Source organism: Grampus griseus, assembly GCF_964374135.1.
Source record: "Grampus griseus genome assembly, chromosome: 10".
NCBI lineage: Eukaryota > Metazoa > Chordata > Mammalia > Artiodactyla > Delphinidae > Grampus > Grampus griseus.
In genome coordinates, this window is record NC_139004.1 from 95,215,678 (window position 1) to 95,241,374 (window position 25,697).

Sequence of the window (25,697 nt, forward strand, 5' to 3'; positions counted from 1 at the left end):
AGGAGGTTGGAATGTATCAGTGGTTGACAAAGTGTGATGGCTAGAGAATCTCCAGCAACACCATCTGTGATTTTGTTAGAAATATATACTCTCGAGCCCCATCCTAGTCCCAGTGAATCAGAAAATCTGAGAGTGGGGTTCAGCACGCTGGGTTGTAAAAACACCTCCAAGTGATTCTAATGTGTACTCAAGCTTGAGAACGACGCACTATCCTAATTGGCCCAGCCTGGGTCTTGCTTGTCACCCCTGGAGTTTCCGTGTAAATCCCATCTCACAGAAAGTACATAGGGAAAAAAAAAAAAAGTGAGGAACTGATATCAGGAAAAAAAGAATAGATGCTGTGCCGGAAAAGATGAGATATCAGCCCCGTAATAAAGTTCTTCTTTGTTTCTAATGCCATTATTTCTCAGAAGACTGTTAATTATGAATTCCCTTCCAGAAAGCCAATATTCTAATTAAGCAAGCACACGTTCATCCTCCTCTAGGATATAGTGTTTTAGTTTAAATTTCATCTCCAAATAGGTACATGGCTCATCTTGAAAGGTTTCCAGACCATATTACTTTCTTATCAAATGCTTCGTTAACTACAATTAAAACTTTCAATAATGAACCTTATCACTCCTCTGTGATAAATAGAATAGGTTCATTTGCTTCAAAATTTCTCAATGAAAATGGCAGTGATGCCTACAGAATTTTAGAAAAGGTGGTTAGCACTGCAATATCATCCAAAATAATTTAGAAACAATTAAAAAAAACAAAAGCATCTAATAAGGGAAATGAATATAGCTTTTCGCGTTACTTGAGATTTTTAACTTAATTTGGGACATTTGCACTTATTACCCAGGAGGCGGCAGTAGAGAGCATGTCAGTAGTCTCTGACTTTATCTAATCCTAAGAATCCTCTGAGTACTTGTTGAAAATGAAGATCCAAAGGCTCCTTTTCAGGATATTCTTATTTGGGGGGGGGGGTCTAGGGTGGGAACGGGGGGTCTAGGGTGGGAACAGGGAATCTGTATTTCCAATAGCTACCACAGGGAATTCTTACAATCCGGCATGTTTGGCACACTCTACAGTGGTGAAGACTGAGGATGCTACAGTGAGATGGTGTGGGGTTGAATCTTGATTGTAGCTCCTGCAGCTGGGGGTTACTTTACCTTGTCAAGTCTCACATGTTGTTATCATTACTGTTTGTTGTTATTGTTCTTTTTCTTTCCTCTTAACTAATCTACCTTCTTATTTCTTGTTGCAGATAGAGGACATGCAGTGGGGTAAAGGACTCCGGGAGATCCCGCCGTCAGTGTGTACACTGCCATGCAAGCCTGGGCAAAGAAAGAAGACACAGAAGGGAACTCCTTGCTGCTGGACCTGTGAGCCTTGCGATGGCTACCAGTACCAGTTTGATGAGATGACATGCCAGCATTGCCCCTACGACCAGCGACCCAATGAAAACCGAACCGGCTGCCAGGATATCCCCATCATCAAACTGGAGTGGCACTCCCCCTGGGCCGTCATCCCTGTCTTCCTCGCCATGTTGGGGATCATCGCCACTATATTTGTCATGGCCACTTTCATCCGCTACAATGACACTCCCATCGTCCGGGCATCTGGGCGGGAACTGAGCTATGTTCTGTTGACGGGCATCTTTCTTTGCTACATCATCACTTTCCTGATGATAGCCAAACCTGACGTGGCAGTGTGTTCTTTCCGGAGAGTTTTCTTGGGCTTGGGTATGTGCATCAGTTATGCAGCCCTTTTGACAAAAACCAATCGGATTTATCGCATATTCGAACAGGGCAAGAAGTCAGTGACAGCTCCCAGACTCATAAGCCCAACGTCACAGCTGGCGATCACTTCTAGTTTAATATCAGTTCAGCTTCTAGGTGTTTTCATTTGGTTTGGTGTTGACCCACCCAACATCATCATAGACTATGATGAACATAAGACAATGAACCCTGAGCAGGCCCGGGGAGTTCTCAAATGTGACATTACGGATCTCCAGATTATCTGCTCCTTGGGATATAGCATTCTTCTCATGGTCACATGTACTGTGTATGCCATCAAGACTCGGGGTGTCCCAGAGAATTTTAATGAAGCCAAGCCCATTGGATTCACCATGTACACAACATGTATAGTCTGGCTTGCCTTCATTCCCATTTTTTTTGGCACCGCTCAGTCGGCGGAAAAGGTAAGTGAAAATGCACACTGCACACCATGCGTTTCAAAAATGTGTTCCTTTTTGAAAATATTGAAGCCACATCGATTGTATAGAGCAAGAGGTTTTAAAAATGCAGAATGGTATTCCCAAGACCAGACAAATCCTGAGTTAATAGGCATCAGTGCTACAGAAATCCAGAACCTGCCTTGGGCTGTGCTATTGGGTTGGCCAAAAAGTTCTTCCGGGTGTTTCTGTGACATCGTACCCAAAACCCGAACGAACTTTTTGGCCAATCCAATACAGTCATTCCACTGGAAACCAACCAGAGGTATAGACTTTTCAAGTCAACTGATCAGAGAGTGATGCAATGTAGCAAGAGATTATGCAGTATAACATAATCCAATCTGTCTAAATTAAACCTTCCTATTCATTCATTACCCACTCCCTCTTCTTTCATATGTATTTCCTTGGGATAAGAGAGGAGGGCCACAGTCCGTTATTTCCCAGGAGAAGGATGGTCATCACCAGCTCTGTCTCTTCCTAGTGGCTGTGTAGGCGCTCACTGTGGATTGGATCATGTGTGTGAACTATACAACATATGTCTGTATGTACATGTATCTCTAAATGGGTGGATATAGGAGACCTTTGGTTGTCATTCCAGTCTATAGGCTTCCTACAGCTAGATGTACAGTAATTGCCTCAAGTGAGGCAGAGCGATATCAGAGAGTCAAGTCTCCAGCAGTGGAAGGGCCAGTACGTCACAGGGGAAGTGTCACCTGGCTGCAAAAGTTCAAAGTTTTCAAAATTGGTGGGCCCTAAAATGTTGATCCTAGATATGTTCAGTGTACATGACCTCCCCCTCCCCATATATAGAGTTTCATGTTTTTTATGAGTCTGTAAGCTAGGCAGTCCTAATACGTTGAATCCTAACGCAACTAATACATGTGTAGCTGTAGGTCTGACGTGTGCGCAAATCAGGCAACGCTACCGTGTTGATTCTAAACGTGATTCACATACGTCTGTGCTCACCTGGATATTGTTTTGTATATATGCAAACTGGGCGATGCTAATAGGTTGATCTTAATACGATGTGGTGACCTTTACTCAGTGAAGGTAGCTCTGGCATGTCGGTACAGCTGAAGCCAGAACTGAGACTTAAGTCCTCACTGGCGCGCTCTATAGGGAGAGCACAGTTACAGCTTGATTAGAAGTCGGCACATCGGGCGTCTAGCCTGGTACCACGTCACGTTGGAGAAGCCTCTTCAACATTCAAGGACTTAACGCCCTAAGTGGAGAGAACAAGGATTGAAGTAGAAATGTCTACAAATTTACAAATCTCCGCTTCTGGGAATTAGTTGAATCCGGTTGTTTATAATCATAGAAAGGATGAATGGACTTTGACTGGTTTTCCAACTGAAAAGATGTCTTTTACCTAAACAGTTTGATTTAGCAGCTATAAGATTGGACTGTGTTTAAAATGAAAAAGGCAAATATCTTATGAAAGCACATAGAATTCTAAAACCAAGGACAGTGAATGGTTCCAGATTACGGTTTTAGTCATAAAAGGAAGTTCTTAGAGGAAGTTCTTCTTGAACATACGCTCAGTGAGCAAAATATGTGTCCGGAAGTATGTTTCAAATTCATAATGCATGTTTACTCTCTGTGAAACCAACTTGAACTTCATTTCATTGCTTTATCCCTGGGCCAAGGGAATATTAAAATATGAGGTAGGGTAGTGAAATGCAGTGTATGGCCGTAAGTTGATAATCATGGACTTTTTTGTGGGGTCTGATGTTCATCATCAAAGCCTATCGAGATAAACATTATTCTGTTATTAAACACAATTTCCCATGCAACAGGATAAAAATATTAGAGCTTTTTCTTGTAAATTTGTGCTTGAGGAATATAAAAGGCAGGGCTCATGGCAGCTGTCCTGTAGATGAGCCTTGCTGTAATGCAAATTTGGCATTATGGGTCTCTACCATTTCGTTTGTCATTTCTGGCCATTTCTAGTCATGACTCTGAATCTTGTCAGTTAAGATCAGGGGTATAATTTACTCATTTAAAAACCTGAGAAGGATGCAAGTTTTCAGGAACTGGATTCACTGATTCTGCTTGTTCTAGAAAACATTGCATAGGTAGAACCGGACTACAGGCAAAACTAAGCTGTCTTCAAGCAGTGCGCTTTGTATACCAGAATTTAGAAGGCACGCAATTCTCTTTGTGTACTCTCAGTGGATTATGCTGTTTTACATAGCTGTTTGACGCAATTAAAGGTACCAAATTGCCAACTGGGAACAGTGAATTTGGAATGAAAATGCACGTGCCTTCATGCCAGGCATATGGCTAGAGTACATGAAACCATGGAATTTATTTTTTAAATTTTTAAAAATTTTTTATTTTCCTTATCCTTTTTTTTTCTTATTAGTCATCAGTTTTATACACATCAGTGTATACAGGTCAATCCCAATCGCCCAAGTCAGCACACCACCATCCCCACCCACCGCGGCTTTCCCCCTTTGGTGTCCATATGTTTGTTCTCTACGTTTGTGTCTCAACTTTTGCCCTGCAAACTGGTTCATCTGTACCATTTTTCTAGGTTCCACATATATGCGTTAATATATGATATTTGTTTTTCTTTCTGACTTACTTCACTCTGTATGACACTCTCTAGATCCATCCATGTCTCAACAAATGATCCGATTTTGTTCCTTTTTATGACTGAGGAATATTCCATTGTATATATGTACCACAATTTCTTTATCCATTTGTCTGTTGATGGGCATTTAGGTTGCTTCCATGACCTGACTATTGTAAATAGTGCTGCAGTGAACATTGGGGTGCATGTGTCATTTTGAATTATGGTTTTCTCTGGGTATATGCCCAGTAGTAGGATTGCTGGATATATGGTAATTCTATTTTTAGTTTTTAAGGAACCTCCATACTCTTTTCCATAGTGGCTGTATCAATTTACATTCCTACCAACACTGCAAGAGGGTTCCCTTTTCTCCACACCCTCTCCAGCATTTGTTGTTTGTAGATTTTCTAATGATGCCCATTCTAACTGGTGTGAGGTGATACCTCATTGTAGTTTTGTGGGGGTTTTTTTGTGGGTTTTTTTTGCGGTACGCGGGCCTCTCACCGTTGTGGCCTCTCCCATCGCGGAGCACAGGCTCCGGATGCACAGGCTCAGCGGCCATGGCTCACGGGCCCAGCCTCTCCGCGGCATGTGGGATCTTCCCAGACCGGGGCACGAACCCGTGTCCCATGCATCGGCAGGCGGATGCTCAACCACTGCGCCACCAGGGAAGCCCCATTGTAGTTTTGATTTGCATTTCTCTAATAATTAGTGATGTTGAGGAGCTTTTCATGTGCTTCTTGGCCATCTGTATGTCTTCTTTGGAGAAGTGTTTATTTAGGTCTCCTGCCCATTTTTAGATTGGGTTGTTTGTTTCTTTAATATTGAGCTGCATGAGCTGTTTATATATTTTGGAGATTAATCCTTTGTCCATTGACTCGTTCGCAAATATTTTCTCCCATTCTGAGGGTTGTCTGTTCGTCTTGTTTATTTGCACAGCTTTGCTGTGCAAAAGCTTTGAAGTTTCATTAGGTCCCATTTGTTTATTTTTGTTTTTATTTCCATTGCAGTGATTTATGTCAAAGAGTGTTCTTCCTATGTTTTCCTCTAAGAGTTGTATAGTGTCTGGTCTTACATTTAGTTCTCGAATCCATTTTGAGTTTATTTTTGTGTATGGTGTTAGGGAGTGTTCTAATTTCATTCTTTTACATGTAGCTGTCGAGTTTTCCCAGCACCACGTATTGAAGAGACTGTCTTTTCTCCATTGCATATCCTTCCATCCTTTGTCATAGATTACTTGACCATAGGTGCGTGGGTTTATCTCGGGGCTTTCTATCTTGTTCCATTGATCTATGTGTTTGTTATTGTGCTAGTACCATATTGTCTTGATTGTAGTCTTGACTATAGCTTTATAGTATAGTCTGAAGTCAGAGAGTCTGATTCCTCCAGCTCCGTTTTTTTCCCTCAAGACTGCTTTGGCTATTTGGGGTCTTTTGTGTCTCCATACAAATTTTAAGATTTTTTGTTCTAGTTCTGTAAAAAATACCATTGGTAATTTGATAGGGATTGCATTGAATCTGTAGATTGCTTTGGGTAGTATAGTCATTTTCACAATGTTGATTCTTCCAATCTAAGAACATGGTATATCTCTCCATCTGTTGGTATCACCTTTAATTTCTTTCATCAGTGTCTTATAGTTTTCTGCATTCAGGTCTTTTGTCTCCCTAGATAGGTTTATTCCTAGGTATTTTATTCTTTTTGTTGCAATGGTAAATGGGAGTGTTTTCTTAATTTCTCTTTCAGATTTTTCATCATTAATATTATAGGAATGCAAGAGATTTCTGTGCATTAATTTTGTATCCTGCAACTTTACCAAATTCATTGATTAGCTCTAGTAGTTTTCTGGTGGCTTCTTTAGGATTCTCTATGTATAGCATCATGTCATCTGCAAACAGTGACAGTTTTACTTCTTCTTTTCCAATTTGTATTCCTTTTATTTCTTTTTCTTCTCTGATTGCCATGACTTCCAAAACTATGTTGAATAATAGTGGTGAGAGTGGACACCCTTGTCTTGTTCCTGATCTTAGAGGAAATGCTTTCAGTTTTTCACCATTGAGAATGATGTTGGCTGTGGGTTTGTCGTATATGGCCTTTATTATGTTGAGGTAGGTTCCCTCTATGCCCACTTTCTGGAGAGTTTTTATCATAAATGGGTGTTGAACTTTGTCAAAAGCTTTTTCTGCATCTATTGAGATGATTATATGGTTTTTTCTTCTTCAATTTGTTAATATGGTGTATCACATTGATTGATTTGCGTATATTGAAGAATCCTTGCATCCCTGGGATAAATCCCACTTGATCATGGCGTATGATCCTTTTAATGTGTTGTTGGATTCTGTTGGCTTGTATTTTGTTGAGGATTTTTGCATCTATATTCATGAGTGATATTGATCTGTAGTTTTCTTTTTTTTGTAGTATCTTTGTCTGGTTTTGGTATCAGGGTGATGGTGGCCTCATAGGATGAGTTTGGGAGTGTTCCTTCCTCTGCAAATTTTTGGAAGAGTTTGAGAAGGATGGGTGTTAGCTCTTCTCTAAATGTTTGATAGAATTCACCTGTGAAGCCATCTGGTGCTGGACTTTTGTTTGTTGGAAGGTGTTTAATCACAGTTTCAATTTCATTACTTGTGATTGGTCTGTTCATATTTTCTCTTTCTTCTTGGTTCAGTCTTGGAAGGTTATACCTTTCTATGAATTTGTCCATTTCTTCCAGGTTGTCCATTTTATTGGCATAGAGTTGCTTTTAGTAGTCTCTTAGGATGCTTTGTATTTCTGCAGTGTCAGTTGTTACTTCTCCTTTTTCTTTTCTAATTCTATTGGTTTTAGTCCCCTCCCTCTTTTTCTTGATGAGTTGGGCTAATGGTTTATCAATTTTGTTTATCTTCTCAAAGAACCAGCTTTTAGTTTTATTGATCTTTGCTATTGTTTTCTTTGTTTCTATTTCATTTATTTCTGCTCTGATCTTTATGATTTCTTTCCTTCTGCTAACTTTGGGTTTTGTTTGTTCTTCTTTCTCTAGTTCTTTAGGTATAACGTTAGATGGTTTATTTGAGATTTTTCTTGGTTATTGAGGTAGGCTTGTATAGCTATAAACTTCCCTCTTAGAACTGCTTTTGCTGCATCCCATAGGTTTTGGATTGTCGTGTTTTCATTGTCATTTGTTTCTAGGTATTTTTTGATTTCCTCTTTGATTTCTTCAGTGATCTCTTGGTTATTTAGTAACGTATTGTTTAGCCTCCATGTGTTTGTGTTTTTTACATTTTTTACGCTGTAATTCATTTCTAATCTCATAGCGTTGTGGTCAGAAAAGATGCTTGCTATGATTTCAATTTTCTTCAATTTACTGAGGCTTGATTTGTGACACAAGATGTGATCTATCCTGGAGAATGTTCCGTGTGCACTTGAGAAGAAAGTGTAATCTCCTGTTTTTGGATGGAGTGTCCTATAAATATCAATTAAATCTATCTGGTCTATTGTGTCATTTAAATCTTCTGTTTCCTTGTTTATTTTCATTTTGGATGATCTGTCCATTGCTGTAAGTGAGGTGTTAAAGTCCCCCACTATTATTGTGTTACTGTCGATTTCCTTTTTTATAGCTGTTAGCAGTTGCCTTGTGTATTGAGGTGCTCCTCTGTTGGGTGCATATATGTTTATAATTGTTATATCTTCTTCTTGGATTGCTCCCTTGATCATTATGTAGTGTCTTTCCTTGTCTCTTGTAACATTCTTTATTTTAAAGTCTATTTTATCTGATATGAGTATTGCTACTCCAGCTTTCTTTTGATTTCCATTTGCATGGAATATCTTTTACTGTCCCCTCACTTTCAGTCTGTATGTGTCCCTAGGTCTGAAGTGGGTCTCTTGTAGACAGCATATATATGGGTCTTGTTTTTGTGTCCATTCTGCAAACCTGTGTCTTTTGGTTGGAGCATTTAATCCATTCACGTTTAAGGTAATTATTGATATGTATGTTCCTATTACCATTTTCTTAATTGTTTTGGGTTTGTTTTTGTAGGTCCTTTTCTTGTGTTTCCCACTTAGAGAAGTTCCTTTAGCATTTGTTGTAGAGCTGATTTGGTGGTGCTGAATTCTCTTAGCTTTTGCTGTCTGTAAAACTTTTGATTTCTCCATCGAATCTGAATGAGATCCTTGCTGGGTAGAGTAATCTTGGTTGTAGATTCTTCCCTTTCATCACTTTAAGTATATCATGCCACTCCCTTCTGGCTTACAGAGTTTCTGCTGAGAAATCAGCTGTTAACCTTATGGGAGTTCCCTTGTATGTCATTTGTCATTCTTCCCTTGCTGCTTTCAATAATTTTTCTTTGTCTTTAATTTTTGCCACTTTGATTACTCTCTGTCTCAGCGCATTTCCCCTTGGGTTTATCCTGTATGGGGCTCACTGCGCTTACTGGACTTGGGTGGCTATTTCCTTTCCCATGTTACGGAAGTTTTTGACTATAATCTCTTCAAATATTTTCTCTGGTCCTTTCTCTCTCTCTTCTCCTTCTGGGACCCCTATAATGCGAATGTTGTTGTGTTTAATGTTTTCCCCGAGGTCTCTTAGGCTGTCTTCATTTCTTTTCATTCTTTTTTCTTTATTCTGTTCTGCAGCAGTGAATTCCACCATTCTGTCTTCCAGGTCACTTATCCATTCTTCTGCCTCAGTTATTCTGCTATTGATTATAGTTTTCATTTCAGTTATCGTATTGTTCATCTCTGTTTGTTTGTTCTTTAATTCTTCTAGGTCTTTGTTAAGCATTTCTTGCATCTTCTCGATCTTTGCCTGCATTCTTTTTCTGAGGTCCTCGATCATCTTCACTATCATTATTCTGAATTCTTTTTCTGAAAGGTTGCCTATCTCCACTTCATTTAGTTGTTTTTCTGGGGTTTTATCTTGTTTCTTCATCTGGTACATAGCCCTCTGCCTTTTCATCTTGTCTATCTTTCTGTTAATGTGGTTTTTGTTCCACAGGCTGCAGGATTATAGTTCTTCTTGCTTCTGCTGTCTGCCCTGTGGTGGATGAGGCCATCTAAGAGGCTTGTGTAAGTTTCCTGATGGGAGGGACTGGTGTAACCATGGAATTTAAATTGTGGAAGGCAGCAAATTGCAAAATGCAAAAAGATATCACAGCAAAAGGCATTATTGCCAACCTAATACATACAAAATCATAGCCCTTCCGTTTTTGTTTAGATTTAAGAGTTGAAGTGTTTCAACTGGAAGAATTCCATTGTTACAAGACACACAAAAAAAGAAAAATTAGGCAGTGAGTTCAGTAATATCTATTTACTGTTTCAGGATATTGAATTTGTTTTGATTATATGAGTATTTCTTTGTGAAATTTCTCATCAGTTGAGTTCATTAACACAGCATAAGGTATGAGAAATGTTCCTTGTTGTCTTGCAAAACATCAACCCTCAAGAAGTTTATTTTTGCTTTTGTTATGGAGGATGCAAGAGGATATTACTGTTACCTTGTTTTATCATTGCTGGCCCTGTGACTTCTGAAATGAGGATCTTGGACGTGGCCAGGGATGGAAGAGGGAAACTCTAGGCAAAAAATAACGATTCCTTATCTTAGGAATTATATTTATGTGACTGAAATGATTCAAGGAGACACTGCAAATGGTAGAATGACGGCACAGCAAGAGCTTGCGTGTGTGGTGAAGTGCTGTAATATGCTACTGCTATATACTGGCACAATCTGTTGGAGGACTGGATTGTCTTCATGGAAAACAAAGGCTTGACTCGTGGGTGTATCTTCACAAAGAGCTTTTCATGAAGCCAGGTAGGGAGGATACAGGTTATGCTGCTCCAATCTGGGAATCCCTATAGATGCTGTATTTATTCCATTGTTTTGAGCCTGTTGTTGTCTGGAGGACTTTCTGGGTAAGCCAATATATCATTTCTTACACAGGGACAGGGAGACAAGCTTTGTACCATTTCTACAAAAGCAAAGTAGACCTTTGTATAAAAGGGAAAGGATCAGAGGGTCTCAGGAGTCTTTCCCTCTGTGCACGTGTGTTTGCTTGGATGGGACAAGGAATGGGTTGGTGAGAAGAGGAGAAAGAAAAGAATTGAGGCATTTTCTGGTCACAGAAAAATGCTGGGAAAAGAGTCTTGAAGGAAAAGAGTTATGTTTTCTGTAACGTGACCCACAAACCTCTCTTGTGCACGTATCAGAACAGAACCGGGGGGATTTCAGTACTTAAATAACAGGATTCTTTGGTTTTCCCTGAAGCGTATTCCACTAAATGACAGAATTAGGGCCATTGTTGGCGATCTCTGCACCAGCTCAGCGTTTTTAACTCAGTGGTTCAAAATTGTGTCTGTGGTAATCCCCGGAGAAATTTGTTTTAAAAAAATATCGCATGTCCACCCTCCCCAACTGGCTCAGTAAGGATAGGATGGGCATAAAACTAGATTTTTTAAATAAGCATGCTGGCAAAACACCAGTGGAAACCAAGGTTGCTTTTTAAAACTGCCTAAATATCTTCTTTCTAATCCACAAAAGACATTCGCTAAATATTTCCTGATTTCTAATTTAAAAGACTTTGGGGGTAAATTAATACTCACCCCAAACACCTGGAAGAGCCACAGGAAACCAAGAGATCAGAAGGATGCTATCCATGGTCGAAGACAAAGTCTAGAGTCAAAAGGTCTGAATAAAGTGTCAACTTCAAAGTTTGGACCAGAGACCTGAAAAGCCAGAACCAAGGCACCTGGCCCTGGAACCAGACATAGCAAGAGGGCAGGCGGGTAGGAGTGTCCCCCAGAGTATTTCTTGAAGGGCTAGGACTATATGCCAAGATCTTTTGATCTTCCAGTTAGAGCAGTAGCTCCCCAGAATCTAAACACAAAGCAAAACAAGCCTAGGACTCATATTAAGGATCGGAAATGTTTGGTAGGGAGGGACACCTTCCCTCATCCATGCCTGAGGCAGCCATCACTAATGACTAACGGCAAGCTTCCCCTGAACCCCGGTGTGGACGCGAAATCATAGTCTTTTTTGGCAACCACTACCAATAAATCAGAACTGAAAGGAATGTGAAATCCACGTGCCATTTCTGAGGTAGTGTTGGGTTTCAATGAATGACCCTCGGTATCTCTCCCCATGCAGCTGTGTGTTGTCACCGTACTGAAGTCCTTGAACAGCTTCTGTTAAGATTAATCTGCTTAAAGGTAAAGAATAGTCAGAGAAATGGGGTGTGTTTGAATTAGGCTTTATTCTGTCTCTGATCACACATCTTTTTTTTTTTTTTTTTTTTTTAATGGCCCAAAGATGTACAGGAAGGAAAAGACCTAGTTCTCTTTGGAAGTAATATATTGGTTAATGCTTCTGCGCTATTTCATTTGATTAAAATTTTCTCCTGACCTTTTAGCAATTGAACTAACAATTGTGCAACACCTACTGTGCCCCTAGGGCTCTGGGAAGGGCTGTAATGTAGGTGTAAAGAAGGCACCATCCTTGTCAGACAGGAGCTGAAAGCTAGTGGTCCACACAGGCCTTCAAAGAAGTATCACCTAGTGTGAGATAAGCTGCGCTCGTCACACAAAGAATGCAGTATGGACACACAGAGAAAGGGACCTCCACTTAAGCTTCATGGAAAATGCAACAAGGGGCCGGAAGTGAACAGGCAGAGGAAGTGCTAAGACAATCCATTAAGAAATTCTATCACATGTGAAAAACTAGGGGGATGCTGTTTTCAACCTACAGTATGTGGACTGAGGAGACAACATTGTGCTTAGGTCATTTTGACTCTTGCAAACCTGAGAGGTTTTTAAGAAAACCTCATTCTATGGGCAAATTTTGAAACAACGTGAACCCCACATTTCATTCCCACATCAAACTTTTGGCAAGAATTGCCTCTTTCCTAAGGGGTGGGCCGAGTTAATTTGAAATACTGGAGCGTGTAAGCCGAAACACCCGCTGTTCTTTCTTAGAATGAAACATCCCCTTATGCACATGTTGAATTATGCGTGGTCTTCCCTGTGGTGCAGGCCCGCCCCCTCTCTGGTTTTGGGGGTCTCGAGTCAGAGATAACAGAGAGAACGATGCAGTGGAGAAGTAGCTGTGTTTGGACTTTCTCTTTGAAGCTGTGGAGATCCAACAGAAGTTTCCAGGTGTGGGAGGAGTGTGAGCATAGGGTATCTGGGAAAGTGAATCCCAGGATAGCACTTGAGGATGGAGGATGAGCCCAAGGTGAAGCAACTAGAGAACCAGTTAAGTAGCTCTTGTCGTAGATGGATCAAAGGATGGCATTGCCTCGAAGAAAGCCTGAAGGACTAGAAAAGATAAAGCAGGTCTGAAAGCTGTTTTGAACATTAAAAGAATACGCGAACAGGCTATGTCTTATCTTCCTTTTTGTGTTACTTTGCTTTATTGCTGAAATCAGAGATACAGGTTTTTTTTTCTATTTTGTGGGTTTAGCAAGTAACGTTGCCCACTATTTAATCTTTTTTCAAACAGCAACTGAGGAAAGAAAGGACTCCTATTATCCCATCCTCTAGAGACAGTCATCGTCAATAGTCTGATGGCTCTACCTCTAGACGTATAAGTACACACACATACACAAACATTTTTTAAAATAAAAATTCTTCTTTTCCCTTCTGGAATGCTTACTAAGACCTTCACCTTGCATCTAAACACAGTGGAGAGAAACGTCCCAGGGCATAGGCGATGCTGAGGCCGTTTTTCTACCCGTGCATACTGGTGGTTGAGGCATTACTTCTGCTATTTAATTTTGTCTGTTCAAATTTTTATCAAAATCTTGTGAAATCATCTCTTTTCTGCTTCCTGCTGTGACCTTGGTGATAGCTGAGCTTCTCTTCAAACAGCCCTCTGAAGCCAGCTGTTTGCGCATCTGGTATTAGCCAATGGCTTGGAATAGTACAGTCCTCTTTGCTCCCTTCATGATGCATCAGCTAATTTCAAGTGCTGTCACCTAGGATAATTGCAGCCTTCACCATCTCAGTCCTTTCCTTTAACCAGAAAAGGTAGTTCAACAGGTAAAACCCAAGAGCCTGTGTAAAACTGAATTGAGCTAGAACTAATAAGGAAATAACTTACTACATTAAAACCATTCAAGGCCCCAACCATTCAAGGTCTGAACAGAGACGTACTCAAGAAAAATATTTCTGCTAAAAAGAAGACTTAACAAGAGTGTTGAATCTGCCCCCCATAGTGTGCTCCCTGGAGCCCAGTTTTCCCATTAGATGGCTTTCATTTTGAGACGTCAGCCACCAAAAGACCTAGTCACCAGGACCCAGACCTCACCTTTATAACTGGTATCAGGATAATGAGACAAACCTCTGTTCTTCAGCATTTCTAAGACCATCAGAGACCACCCATCATTTTCACCAACAACTCTTCTCAAAGCGCAGGAAATCATAATGAAACATAGTTTACTGATGCAGTCAGAGGACTGCCAAATCCAGCCTCGGGGGCTGGAGATCCCTGTGCTGTAGTTCATAATACGTCCTGGTCTCGCGAGCATTTCTTTCCGGTCCCAGTTGCCCTCTGGTCCTAGAAGACCATTCCTCCCTACCCCCTCATCTTATGGTGCTCTGACTCTAATCACATTTTGGAATTTGCACATTTTGGGTGTGTCATTTAACCTTTTCGGTCCTAGGGTTTTTCATCTGCACAATGGGTATAATTATTCCTTCTATGTTTGTTTAAGAACACATGAGTTCTCTAAATTGTTTAGCACAGCATTGAAAAGACTGATGATACCATGTGCTGGTGAGGATGTGGGACAATGGGTGCTCTCATACTCTGCTGGTGGAAATGTCAAAGATAGTATAGTCACTTTGAAAAATAGTTTGGCAGGTTCTTAAAATGAAAAGCGTGCACCTACCGTAAAACTCTAGCCATTCGTCCTCTATCTTTACCCGTGAGATATGAAAGAATATGTCCATACACAGACTTGCACGTCAATTTTTTTGTAGATTTATTATTTTTGTAAAAAGATTTATTATTATTTTTTAATTTATTTATTTTTATTTTTGGCTGTGTGCAGGCTCTCTCTAGTTGTGGCTACTCTTCGTTGAGGTGTGTGGGCTTCTCATTGCAGTGGTTTCTCTTGCTGCGGAGCACAGCCTCTAGGTGCACAGGCTTCAGTAGTTGTGGCATGTGGGCTCAGTAGCTGTGGTGCACAGGCTTAGTTGCTCCACGGCATGTGGGATCTTCCCGGACCAGGGCTCGAACCCGTGTCCTCTGCATTGGCAGGCGGATTCTTAACCACTGTGCCACCAGGGAAGCCCCGTAGATTTATTTTTAAGCATCCAAAACTGGAAACAATCCAAGCACCCATCAATAGCTGAATGGATATGCAAATTACAGTCTCTTCATAAAATGGAATACTACTGTACGGTAAAAAGCATCAGAGTATTGATACGTCCAACAGCATGGATAAATCCTAAGTAATTACTCTGAGTGAAAGAATGCAGATCAAAAAAGAGTGTATAGGTATGATTCCATTTATATCAAATTCTTTTTTTTTTTGTGGTACGCGGGCCTCTCACTGCTGCGGCCTCTCCCGTTGTGGAGCACAGGCTCCGGACGCACAGGCTCAGCGGCCATGGCTAATGGGACCAGCTGCTCCACGGCATGTGGGATCTTCCCGGACTGGGGCACGAACCCGTGTCCCCTGCATCGGCAGGCGGACTCTCAACCACCGCGCCACCAGGGAAGCCCTCGAATCCTTTTTAATATCCAAATTAATCTATAGTAACAGAAAGCAGATCAGTTGTAGGCTGGGGGTGGTGCTGAAGAATGACAAAGGAGCACAAGGAAATTTGGAGGGTGATGTATGTGTTCACTTTCTTGATTATGGTGATGGTTTCAAGCATGTGTGTGTCTATATGTCAAAGCTCATCAAATTGCACACTTCAAATGTGTGCAGTTTCTTATATATCAGTTATACATCAATAAAGCCTTTAAAAATTGCTTTGCACAGAAACCCTTCTCGTCTTCCTCCTTTTTCTTGAAACTTAATAATTAAGTGTTCTGGGACTTCCCTGGTGGCGCAGTGGTTAAGAATCCGCCTGCCGATGCAGGGGACACAGGTTTGAGCCCTGGTCCGGGAAGATCCCACATGCCGCGGAGCAACGAAGCCCGTGTGCCACAGCTACTGACCCTGCGCTCTAGAGCCCGCGAGCCACAACTACTGAAGCCCACGTGCCTAGAGCCCGTGCTCCGCAACAAGAGAAGCCACCGCAGCGAGAAGCCCGCGCACCGCAACGAACAGTATCCCCTGCTCGCCGCAACTAGAGAAAGCCCGCGTGCAGCAGAAAAGACCCAATGCAGCAAAATAAATAAATAAATAAATAAATAAGTGTTCTTATACCTATTGGCCTATTTGCACAGTGCTGACACAAGAAATTGCATCGGAAATAAAACTAGAATTGTATAAATGAGAGTGCAGAGAACACCTCACACATTCTCTGACAAATGGTAAATGCTCATGAAAGGAGAACTGTCACCTTCCATCCTAGGCTCCCCTTAGCAAAAATTTCTGTCTAAGTCAAGGCAGGAGGGTGAACAGAAGGTGAACTAGTCATGCATTTGGGGAAACTGTAAGTAGAGGCTGTAGTGCGGCTTAGAGGGAAAGCAAGAGCTAACTCTGGAGAGGTGGGTAGAGGTGAAATCTTAGAGGATCCTGTATGTTTGACCTTGTTTTTTAAGGAATTGGGGTGTGAGCTTCAGTGAGTTTTAGGGCAGGGGTGTGATGCTGCTGGATTTATGTTTTAGAAAGATTACTCATGGCCTATGAGTAATGGTTTCATGATAGTTGTAACATTGTGATTTATAATAAGAAATATGTATCTGATCTTCATTTCATTTCTGGCATGGAGCTGCTAAAACCCTTGGAATTTCCTAAGCTAGGAGAGCCGGAAAGGTGTCTTTTGTTATGTTAATGAAGTACCTTTTGGGCCTCTGGGAGAGGTTGCCAGGAGCCAGGCTTGTGATTAGAGTTACAACTTCTATTTCCACCCCTGACCTCTGGGTCAGTCAGCATTGAGCAATGATTTATTCATCGTGCCTACTTACTGCAGCCTCCGTAAAATCCCAAAAGGATGGGGTTTGGAGAACTTCTGGGTTGGTTAACACTTGGAGAATTGGGGAGAGCGGCGCGCTCCAAGAGCATTTCCCTTTCCCCATACCTGTGATGTATACATATCTTCCCTCTGGCCATTCCTGAGTTATATTCTTTTATAAAAAGAAAAGAAAAGAAAACAACAGTCATCTAATTAGTCAATGTTCCTGAGTTCTGTGAGCCACTCCAGCAAAATAATCCAACCCAAGGAGGGGGCTGCTGGGACCTCCAGTCTATAGCCAGTAGGTCAGAAGCACAGGTGACAACCTGGACGAGCAGTTGGCATCTGAAGTGCAGTCGGGGGTGCAGTCTCATGGGACTGAGCCCTTGACCTGGAATATGATGCTATCTTCCATAGTATCAGAACTGAGTTGATTTGTAGGATATCCTGCAGGTGTCAGAGTACTGGGGGAAAAGAAGTCCCATATGTTGGAATTGGGTGCAGAACATTTTACAGTTAATATGTGAAGTTCTGTCCTGGGCAGACAGACGGTGGTTACCAGTAAAGATTTAAATGGGTTTTTCCTATAACCAGACTTTTAGATCCATGATAGTATGCAACCTGAGGGGTGGGGAAGACTGAAAACAGTCTGTTGGATGAAAAACTTGGATCAGAGCTGGTAGCCATGTACTTTCCTTCTCTTCCCTTTTGGTGAAGGGGCCAGCAAACCTCCAACACCAGAGAAAGTTAGATGGACTTGGGAATTGCAATTCTGCTCACTCCCCTGTCTCGTAGGATGGTTGGTTGGGTGGAGACTTTGAAACACTGCCTCCAGTCTACACTCTCCCTCCCCAGGTAAAGAGAGGGACCTGCAGGTGAAACTGCAGTTGATAGTATTCAGTAGTTGATATATATTATGGGTATTAGTAAGAGTTTGTTTTGAAGAGTATCTATATAGTAGAAATACCGTCTATACACATTTCCCCGTGCTTTGGGTATTCTCACTGTGTTGCCACCGTTCCCTCTTTTTCCAAAGGTGACGGGGGCTTTTGAACCGGAAGCAGTTCCTAATGAATAAAGCTGTCCTCAGCTGATTGGCCCTTTGTCTTGAGAATCAGGGTGCATGTTGTCTGCTATGGAGTTCCCACCCTCTGAGAGCCCAGCTTGTTAGCCTGTGCCTTTGGTAGCCCTCTACCCCTGCCCAGCAATACAGTTGACTCTCCACGTCTGCCTGGGTTGGGACATAAAGCCATTGGGAAGTCAGTGCATCAGGAAGGGAATGGTCTCAAATAAATGATAATCCAATTACAGACTTGAAGGAGGGCTCATGTGGAATTTCTCAACTCTGATTGAATAGAAGTGACATTTTCCCATTCACATCTCAGGCACATAAGGGTATCTGAGAAGAGAGGGGAGCCACAGGTAGTCAACAGAGCAATTGTAGGGCCAGGCTGAGAGCACAGTGTGGCAAGGAATTTAAAGGACACGCCTGTGCCACTCAATTAGCAATTCCTTGAGGGTTCAAAAGTCTTTATAGGGGCTTCCCTGGTGCAGCAGTGGTTGAGAGCCCGCCTGCCGATGCAGGGGACACGGGTTCGTGCCCCGGTCCCGGAAGATCCCACATGCCGTGGAGCGGCTGGGCCCGTGAGCCATGGCCGCTGAGCCTGCGCGTCCGGAGCCTGTGCTCCGCAACGGGAGAGGCCACAACAGTGGAGGCCCGCGTACCGCAAAAAAAAAATAAAATCTTTATATACGTGAAGGAGGAACTTCAGGCACACTGGGTCATCAGTAAAAATCCATTGGTAGACAATTAACTGATGAAACAAAAAGTCCTATTTTCTTTCCTGTATCACAGGCTCTCCAATCTTCACCTCTGAACTTCGAAGCAATGATCTTTTCTGATTTCTCACTTCCAAGAAGCTAAAACTGTTGCCAAAGAGGCTTGATTTATATATGAGTCAGTTTTTCACACCTGGGAAATTCTGGCTAGCAGACCCAAAGCCCCGGGTTTTAGCATCCAAGACCGGATATGTACGCTGGCTAAATCTGTCTTTCAATTCAACCAGTTCCATCGTGTTTCTCCAGTAACCTTCCCAGGGCCCTGTCCAAGTGACTAGGTTCGGATGCCATGGCCAGATTACCCTGTAGATGTGGTGAGGGGCTGCTGCCTGGTGCTGGATCATGTGCCAGATGAATGAGGTGCTTCGTTTTAACCCAGTAATCGGATTATTATCTCCTTGTTTAATGTTCCAGATCTTGAGAGCTAGAAGTAGGTTATGCAATTGTATTTTAAGAAATTTAACTAGAGGCAAGGAACCACCCAAATGTTTTCATTTGTGTAGTGAAATTTAATTTAATTTTTAATCCCCTTTTCCCAGAATCCTTGCTGGGTGGACAGGGGTAGAGATAAGTGTGTAGGTCTTTGGCATTTTTGTAATAGTTTTGAAATCGGGACATTACCCAGTTATGTCGTAGTGGGAAATGGGCTCACAATCTTCAGATTTCCCGCTGTTGAAAATACGGCACAAAAGCTTATACACAACAAACAGAGGCAAACTGCCGACACAGGAGTTGAACTGAACACTCTAGGAAGACCTACGTAAGAGAAGGAGACTTCACCATCTGATTCCGGGGTTAAGAGCTGTGCGGATGATTTGTAAGCAAGCTCGTTAAATTTTCAATCCCAATAACCAGCTCTGGGAAATGGAAGGGACTATCGTTTCATTTTGGCATAGAAATCCAGTTTCCCACTACAGCTGTTACAAAAAGAAAATGTAAGGAAATGATTTCTTAATGAGTGATGCTGGCAGTCGGTCTGCCTGATACAGAAGCATCAATGTCTGTAATGGGTCCTCAGGTACCTAAAATTGAAAATCGTCTCTCTAACATGTCTGTGCATTCCATTCAGCTGTTATGTTCTAGTTGATTGCTTGGCTTATAACCAACAGTCAGTTTTTTTGATCCAGTGCCTCCCATTGCACAGTTCTGGAAAAAACAGGTTAGTAGATGTACGGAAACAGCAAATATGAAAGGTTTTTTCCCCATAATGACACCATCTTTTTTTCCCCTCCGGTGCCTACTACCTCTGAGCTAGACATTCTAGGAGAGAGGATTTTAAAATAGTTTCCTTTTCTTTTAGAATGGTCTCTGCTATTTAGCAATCCATTTTTAAGTGCCTGTAACATGCTAGGCCCAGAGACCCCACCAACAGGGGATCTTATCCCTCGTTTTTAAAAGAAAAGTTCTCCAGTGGCTTCCCATTGATAATCATAATTTATTATTTTTACCTCCCTGCCACGATCAAAATTAGAATAGTATTTATGCACGTCCTTAGAGCCTGTAAGACTTAGATCAAGGTCATAGACTATGGCCTGTGAGCCAAATCCAACCAGCTGCTTGTTTTTTGTTTGTTTGTTTGTTTTTGCGGTACGCGGGCCTCTCACCGTTGTGGCCTCTCCCGTTGCGGAGCACAGGCTCCGGACGCGCAGGCTCAGCGGCCATGGCTCACGGGCCCAGCCGCTCCACGGCACGTGGGATCCTCCCGGACCGGGCACGAACCCGTGTACCCTGCATCGGCAGGCAGACTCTCAACCGCCGCGCCACCAGGGAAGCCCCAGCTGCTTGTTTTTATAAGTAAAGTTTGATTGGAACACAGCCATGTTTATTAATTTACATATTCCCTATGGCTGCTTTTATGCTACGAGGACAGACTTGAGTAGATGTGGCAGAGATAGTATGGCCTGCAGAGCCGGAAATATTTATCATCTGGATCTTGACCAAAGAAGTTTGATGTCCTTGCCTCGGATGCTCTGGTGCTTTCCTATCTCTTGGATCCTTGTTTCATGTGCATCTCATGCTCAGTGATTTCCCTCTCGTCTTGCTGAAATTATTTCTTCGCTTAACATACTGAGACCATTTCCTTCCCAGGACCTCTGCACAGATGTGCCCTCTGTCAAGGCTGCTGTCACCGAGAACTTCTCATGCTGCCTTTTTTCATCACTCAGCTCCCAGCTTACAGACTCATATCAGAGGGGTCTTTTAACTCTCCTCCATCCAAGCTCTCTCCATCCCAGTTACATTCTGTTCCGCCCTAGCATTCATCAGTACCTAATGTCAGCTATTGTTGTGTTATGTGTTTTTCACCCGTACACTTGGTTTGTCTGGTTCTTTTCTGGATCCCTAGGACCCCAAATGGTGACTGGCCCTAATAAACACTCAATGAATCCCTGTGGGTTGAATGAATTAATGAATGAACGAATGAATGAATCTGTTTTGGAGTAAGATATAGCCCCTCCCCTAAATAAACAGTTTAAAAGTGGAGAGAGCCATGTAAACTAATACCTGCAAAAATCACTAAAATATAAAACCATAGGAAAGTAGGTTTATAGTGAGAAATGAGAGAGAGAATTTGCTGGAGGAATATATGCATGAAGACGACACAGACAAAGCAAATCTTCATGGATGACTAGGCATTGTTGGACAGAGAAGGGCTTTCTAAACTGAAGGAATTGATTGGGGAAGTGATTTATTGAAATTGATTACCATTGAATATATAAAAGTGTCCCATCTCACAAACTATTTTCAGTCTCCAGAAGAGTAAAGCTGATGGAAAAATCCAAAAATTCACATGATGGTGAGGGCATGGAAAAATGGATATTCTTAGGAACTACAAATGGATGTCTAAACAGATCAGATCCTTTTTTTATTAATCTGGATTATTTAAAATTTTTTTTTTAATTTTAAATTTTTCCAGTTTTATTGAGATAGAATTGACATATATCATTATATTAGTTTAAGGTGCAGAACGGGAATGATTTGACATATGTATATATTTCAGAATGATTACCACGATCAGTTTAGTTAATATCCATTACTTCAAATAGTTACAAGTTTTCTCTTTTCTTATGATAAGAACTTTAAAGATGTAGTCTCTTAGCAACTTTCAGCACAGTATTGTTAACTATAGTCACCATGCTGTATATTACATACCAGAAATTATTTATGTTATAAATGGAAGTTTATAGATTTTTTTTTTTTTTGCTGAACGCAGGCCTCTCACTGTTGTGGCCTCTCCCATTGCGGAGCACAGGCTCCGGGTGCGCAGGCTCAGCGGCCATGGCTCATGGGCCCAGCCGCTCCGCAGATGTGGGATCTTCCCGGACCGGGGCACGAATCCGTGTCCCGTACATCGGCAGGCGGACTCTCAGCCACTGCGCCACCAGGGAAGCCCGTTTATAGCTTTTGATCATCTTCACTCAATTCACTCCCCACCACTTCTGGCAATCACCTGTTGTCTCTTTCAGTTCTTTTTTTTTAGATTCCACATATAAGAGAGATCCTACAAGAGACTGTTTGGCTTTCTCTGACTGACTGATTTCACTCAGCGTAATGCCCTCAAGGTCCATCCATGCTGTGAGCAATGGCAGGATTTCCTTCTTTTTAACGGCTATTTTGTTCACATATTTTTTCTTTTTTTCATATATACATACATATGTATGCTTATATAAATATATATATATATATAAAATCTTCCTTATCCATTCATCTACTGGTGGACACTTAGGTTGTTTCCATGACTTAGCTATCGTAAATAATGCTCTCATGAACATGGGGTGCAGGTACCTGTTAAAAATATTGATTTTGTTTCCTTTAGATATATTCCCAGAAGTGGAATTGCTGGATTATATGGTAGTTCTATTTTTAATTTTTTGAGGACCCTCCATACTGTTTTCCATAGTGGGTGTACCAGTTAACATTCCCACCAACAGTGCACAAGTGTTCCCTTTTCCCTACGTTCTCACCAACACTTGTTATCTGTTGTCTTTTTGATACTAGGCATTCTCACAGATGCGAGGTGATATTTCATTGTAGTTTTGATTTGCATTCCCCTGATGATTTGTAATGTCAAGCTCCTTTTTGTTAACCTGTTGGTCATTTGTATACCTTCTTTGGAAAAATGTCTATTCAGTTCCTCTGCTCATTTTTTAATTAGATTGTTTGGGTTTGTTTTGTTTTGGGGTTTTTTTGGCTATTGAGTTGTATGAGTTCTTTATATATTTTGGATTTTAACTTCTTATATATGATTTTCTCCCATTACAAAAGTTGTTTTTCATTTTGTTGATGGTTTCCTTTGCTGTGCAGAAGTTTTTTAGCTTGATGTAGTCCCACTTGTTTATTTTTGCTTTTGTTGTCTTCGTAGTTGAAGCCAAATGCAAAATAATCACTGCCAGTACAGATGTCAAGGAGCTTACCTCCAGTTTTCTTCTGGAAGCTTTATGCTTTCAGGTCTTAAGCTCTAGTGTTTTCCCAGTTTGAGCTGATTTTTGTATACCGTATAAGATAGGAATCCAGTTTCATTCTTTTGTATATGGCTGTCCAGTTTTCCCAACACCATTTAATTAAAGAGACTATTGTTTCCCCATTGTATATACTTGGCTTCTTGGTCATAGATGAATTGACCATGTGCATGTGGGTTTATTTTTGGACTCTCTATTCTGTTCTATTGATCTATGTGTCTTTCTGCCAGTACCCTACTGTTCTGATTACTGTAGCTTTGTAATGTAGTTTGAAAGCAGGCAGTGTGATGCTTCCAGTTTTGTTCATCTTTCTCAAGATTGCTTTGGCTATTCAGTATCTTTTGTGGTTCCATAAAATTTTAGGATTGTTGTTTCTATTTCTGTGAAAAAATGTCATTGAAACTTTGATAGGGATTGCACTGAATCTGTAGATTGCTTTGGGTAGTATGGACATTTTAACAATATTAATTCGTCCAGCCATAAGTACGAAAGAGCTTTCCATTTATTTGTATATTCTTCAGTTTCTTTTATTAAAATCTTATAGTTTTCAGTGTACAGATTTTTTACCTACTTATTTATCCCTAGGTATTTTTTTTTCATGCAGTTGTAAGTGGATTGTTTGATGGTAGTATATAGAAATACAACTGATTTTTGTATATTGATTTTGTATCCTGCAACTTTACTAAATTAGTTTATTTGTTCTAATAGTTTTTTGGTGGAGTCTTGAGGATTTTCTGTAACATAATGTCACCTGCGTATAGAGATAGTTATTTCTTCCTTTCCAATTTGACAGCCTTTCATTTATTTATGTTTCCTAATTTCTTGGCCAGGGCTTCCTATGCTGTGTTGGATAAAAGTGGTGACAGTGGACATCGTTGTCTTGTTTCTGATACTAGAGGAAAAGCTTTTAGCTTTTTCCATATATTAGTTGTGGACTTGTCATTATGGCCTTTATTATGTTGAGATATGTTTTCTCTATACCTAGTTTGTTGAGACTTTTTATCATAAATGGATATTGAATTTTGTTGAATGCTTTCTCTATACTTATTGAGATAATAATGGGATATTTATTCTTCATTTTGTTAATGTGGTAGATCACATTGATTGATTTGATTTGTGTGTGTTGAACCCTGGAATAAATCCCAGTTAATCATGATGTGTGATCCTTTTCATGTACTGTTGAATATTGGTTGCTAATATCTTGTTAAGGATTTTTGCATTTATGTTCATCAGGGATATTGATCTCTAATTTTCTTTCCTTGTAGTGTCCTTACCTGGTTTTTGCATCAGGGGAATGCTGGCCTTGTAAAATTAGTTTGGAAGTGTTCACTCCTTTTCAGTTTTTTGAGGAGTTTGAGAAGGATTTGTTATGTATTCTTCTTTAAATGTTTGGTAGAGTTCATCAGTGAAGCCATATGGCACTGGAATTTTCTTTGTTGTGAGGTTTTTGATTATTGATTTGATCTCCTTACTAGTAATTTGCCATTTCAGATTTTGTATTTCTTCATGATTCATTGTTGCTGGGTTGTATGCTTCTCGGAATTTTCCATTTCTTCTAGGTTGTCCAATTTTTTGGTGTATACTTGTTCATAGTAGTCTCTTATGATCATTACCCTGGTTTAATTAGTTAACCTTTCTGTGTGTCGACTTCCTTATTTACAAAATGAGAATGTCAATAATATTTATCTTAAAAGATTATCATAAGAATTGAATTAGTTAATTCATTTTATATATGTATGTATATGTATGCATATATGCATTCCATATATATGGGGACACACACACACACACACACACACACACACACACACACACACACACACACACACACACACACACACACACACACACACCAGGCATGGTTGTATATGCTGAGGAAATAGCAGGAAGCCAAAGAGATTAATATTTCAGTCTACATTCCAATGAAGGGAAGAAACATTTTAAATAAATGTATGAAACCTATAGAGAATGTCAGACTATGACAAATAATATGGAAAAAAGTTTAAAAAGTGCCAGGATATGGGGGGCGGGAGGGCAGTATTTGCAATTTTGAGTAGGTACTCAAAGAAGGCCTCACTGAGAAGATGAACTGTGAGCAAAGATGTCAAGAAGCAAGCTATGAGATCTAGGAGAAGAGGATTCCAGGTACAGGGAAGAACAGTGCAAAGGTCCTGAGGCAGAAGGATGTCAGGAATGTTTGAGAGAACAGGGAGAGCAGTATTTGTAAGGAGGTTCATAGTAGGAGGTGGGCATAGAAGGACAGGGAACACAGCATCAATTCATGTGAATCAGGTTGGATGAGATGGGAAGCCTTTGGAGGGTTTTGTATGAAAGCAAAATCATTTGACTTAGATTTTTTTTTTTTTTTTTTTTTTGCGGTACGCGGGCCTCTCACTGTTGCGGCCTCTCCCGTTGCGGAGCACAGGCTCTGGACGCTCAGGCTCAGCGGCCATGGCTCACGGGCCCAGCCGCTCCGAGGCATGTGAGATCTTCCCGGACCGGGGCACGAACCCGCGTCCCCTGCATCGGCAGGCGGACTCTCAACCACTGCGCCACCAGGGAAGCCCTTGAC

General features: G+C 41.1%; 1 protein-coding gene across 2 annotated transcripts in view; it reads left to right on the forward strand.

Annotated features, from left to right (window-relative positions):
- GRM7 (glutamate metabotropic receptor 7) overlaps positions 1–25,697 on the forward strand; it is a gene marked incomplete at both ends in the record, with an annotated part of 839,503 nt that overhangs the window by 655,942 nt on the left and 157,864 nt on the right. For both annotated transcript variants that reach the window (XM_082664306.1, XM_082664305.1), the window contains one exon: positions 1,250–2,185. In XM_082664306.1, coding sequence (XP_082520432.1) covers positions 1,250–2,185 — 936 coding nt within the window. The remainder of the gene's footprint in view (positions 1–1,249; positions 2,186–25,697) is intronic.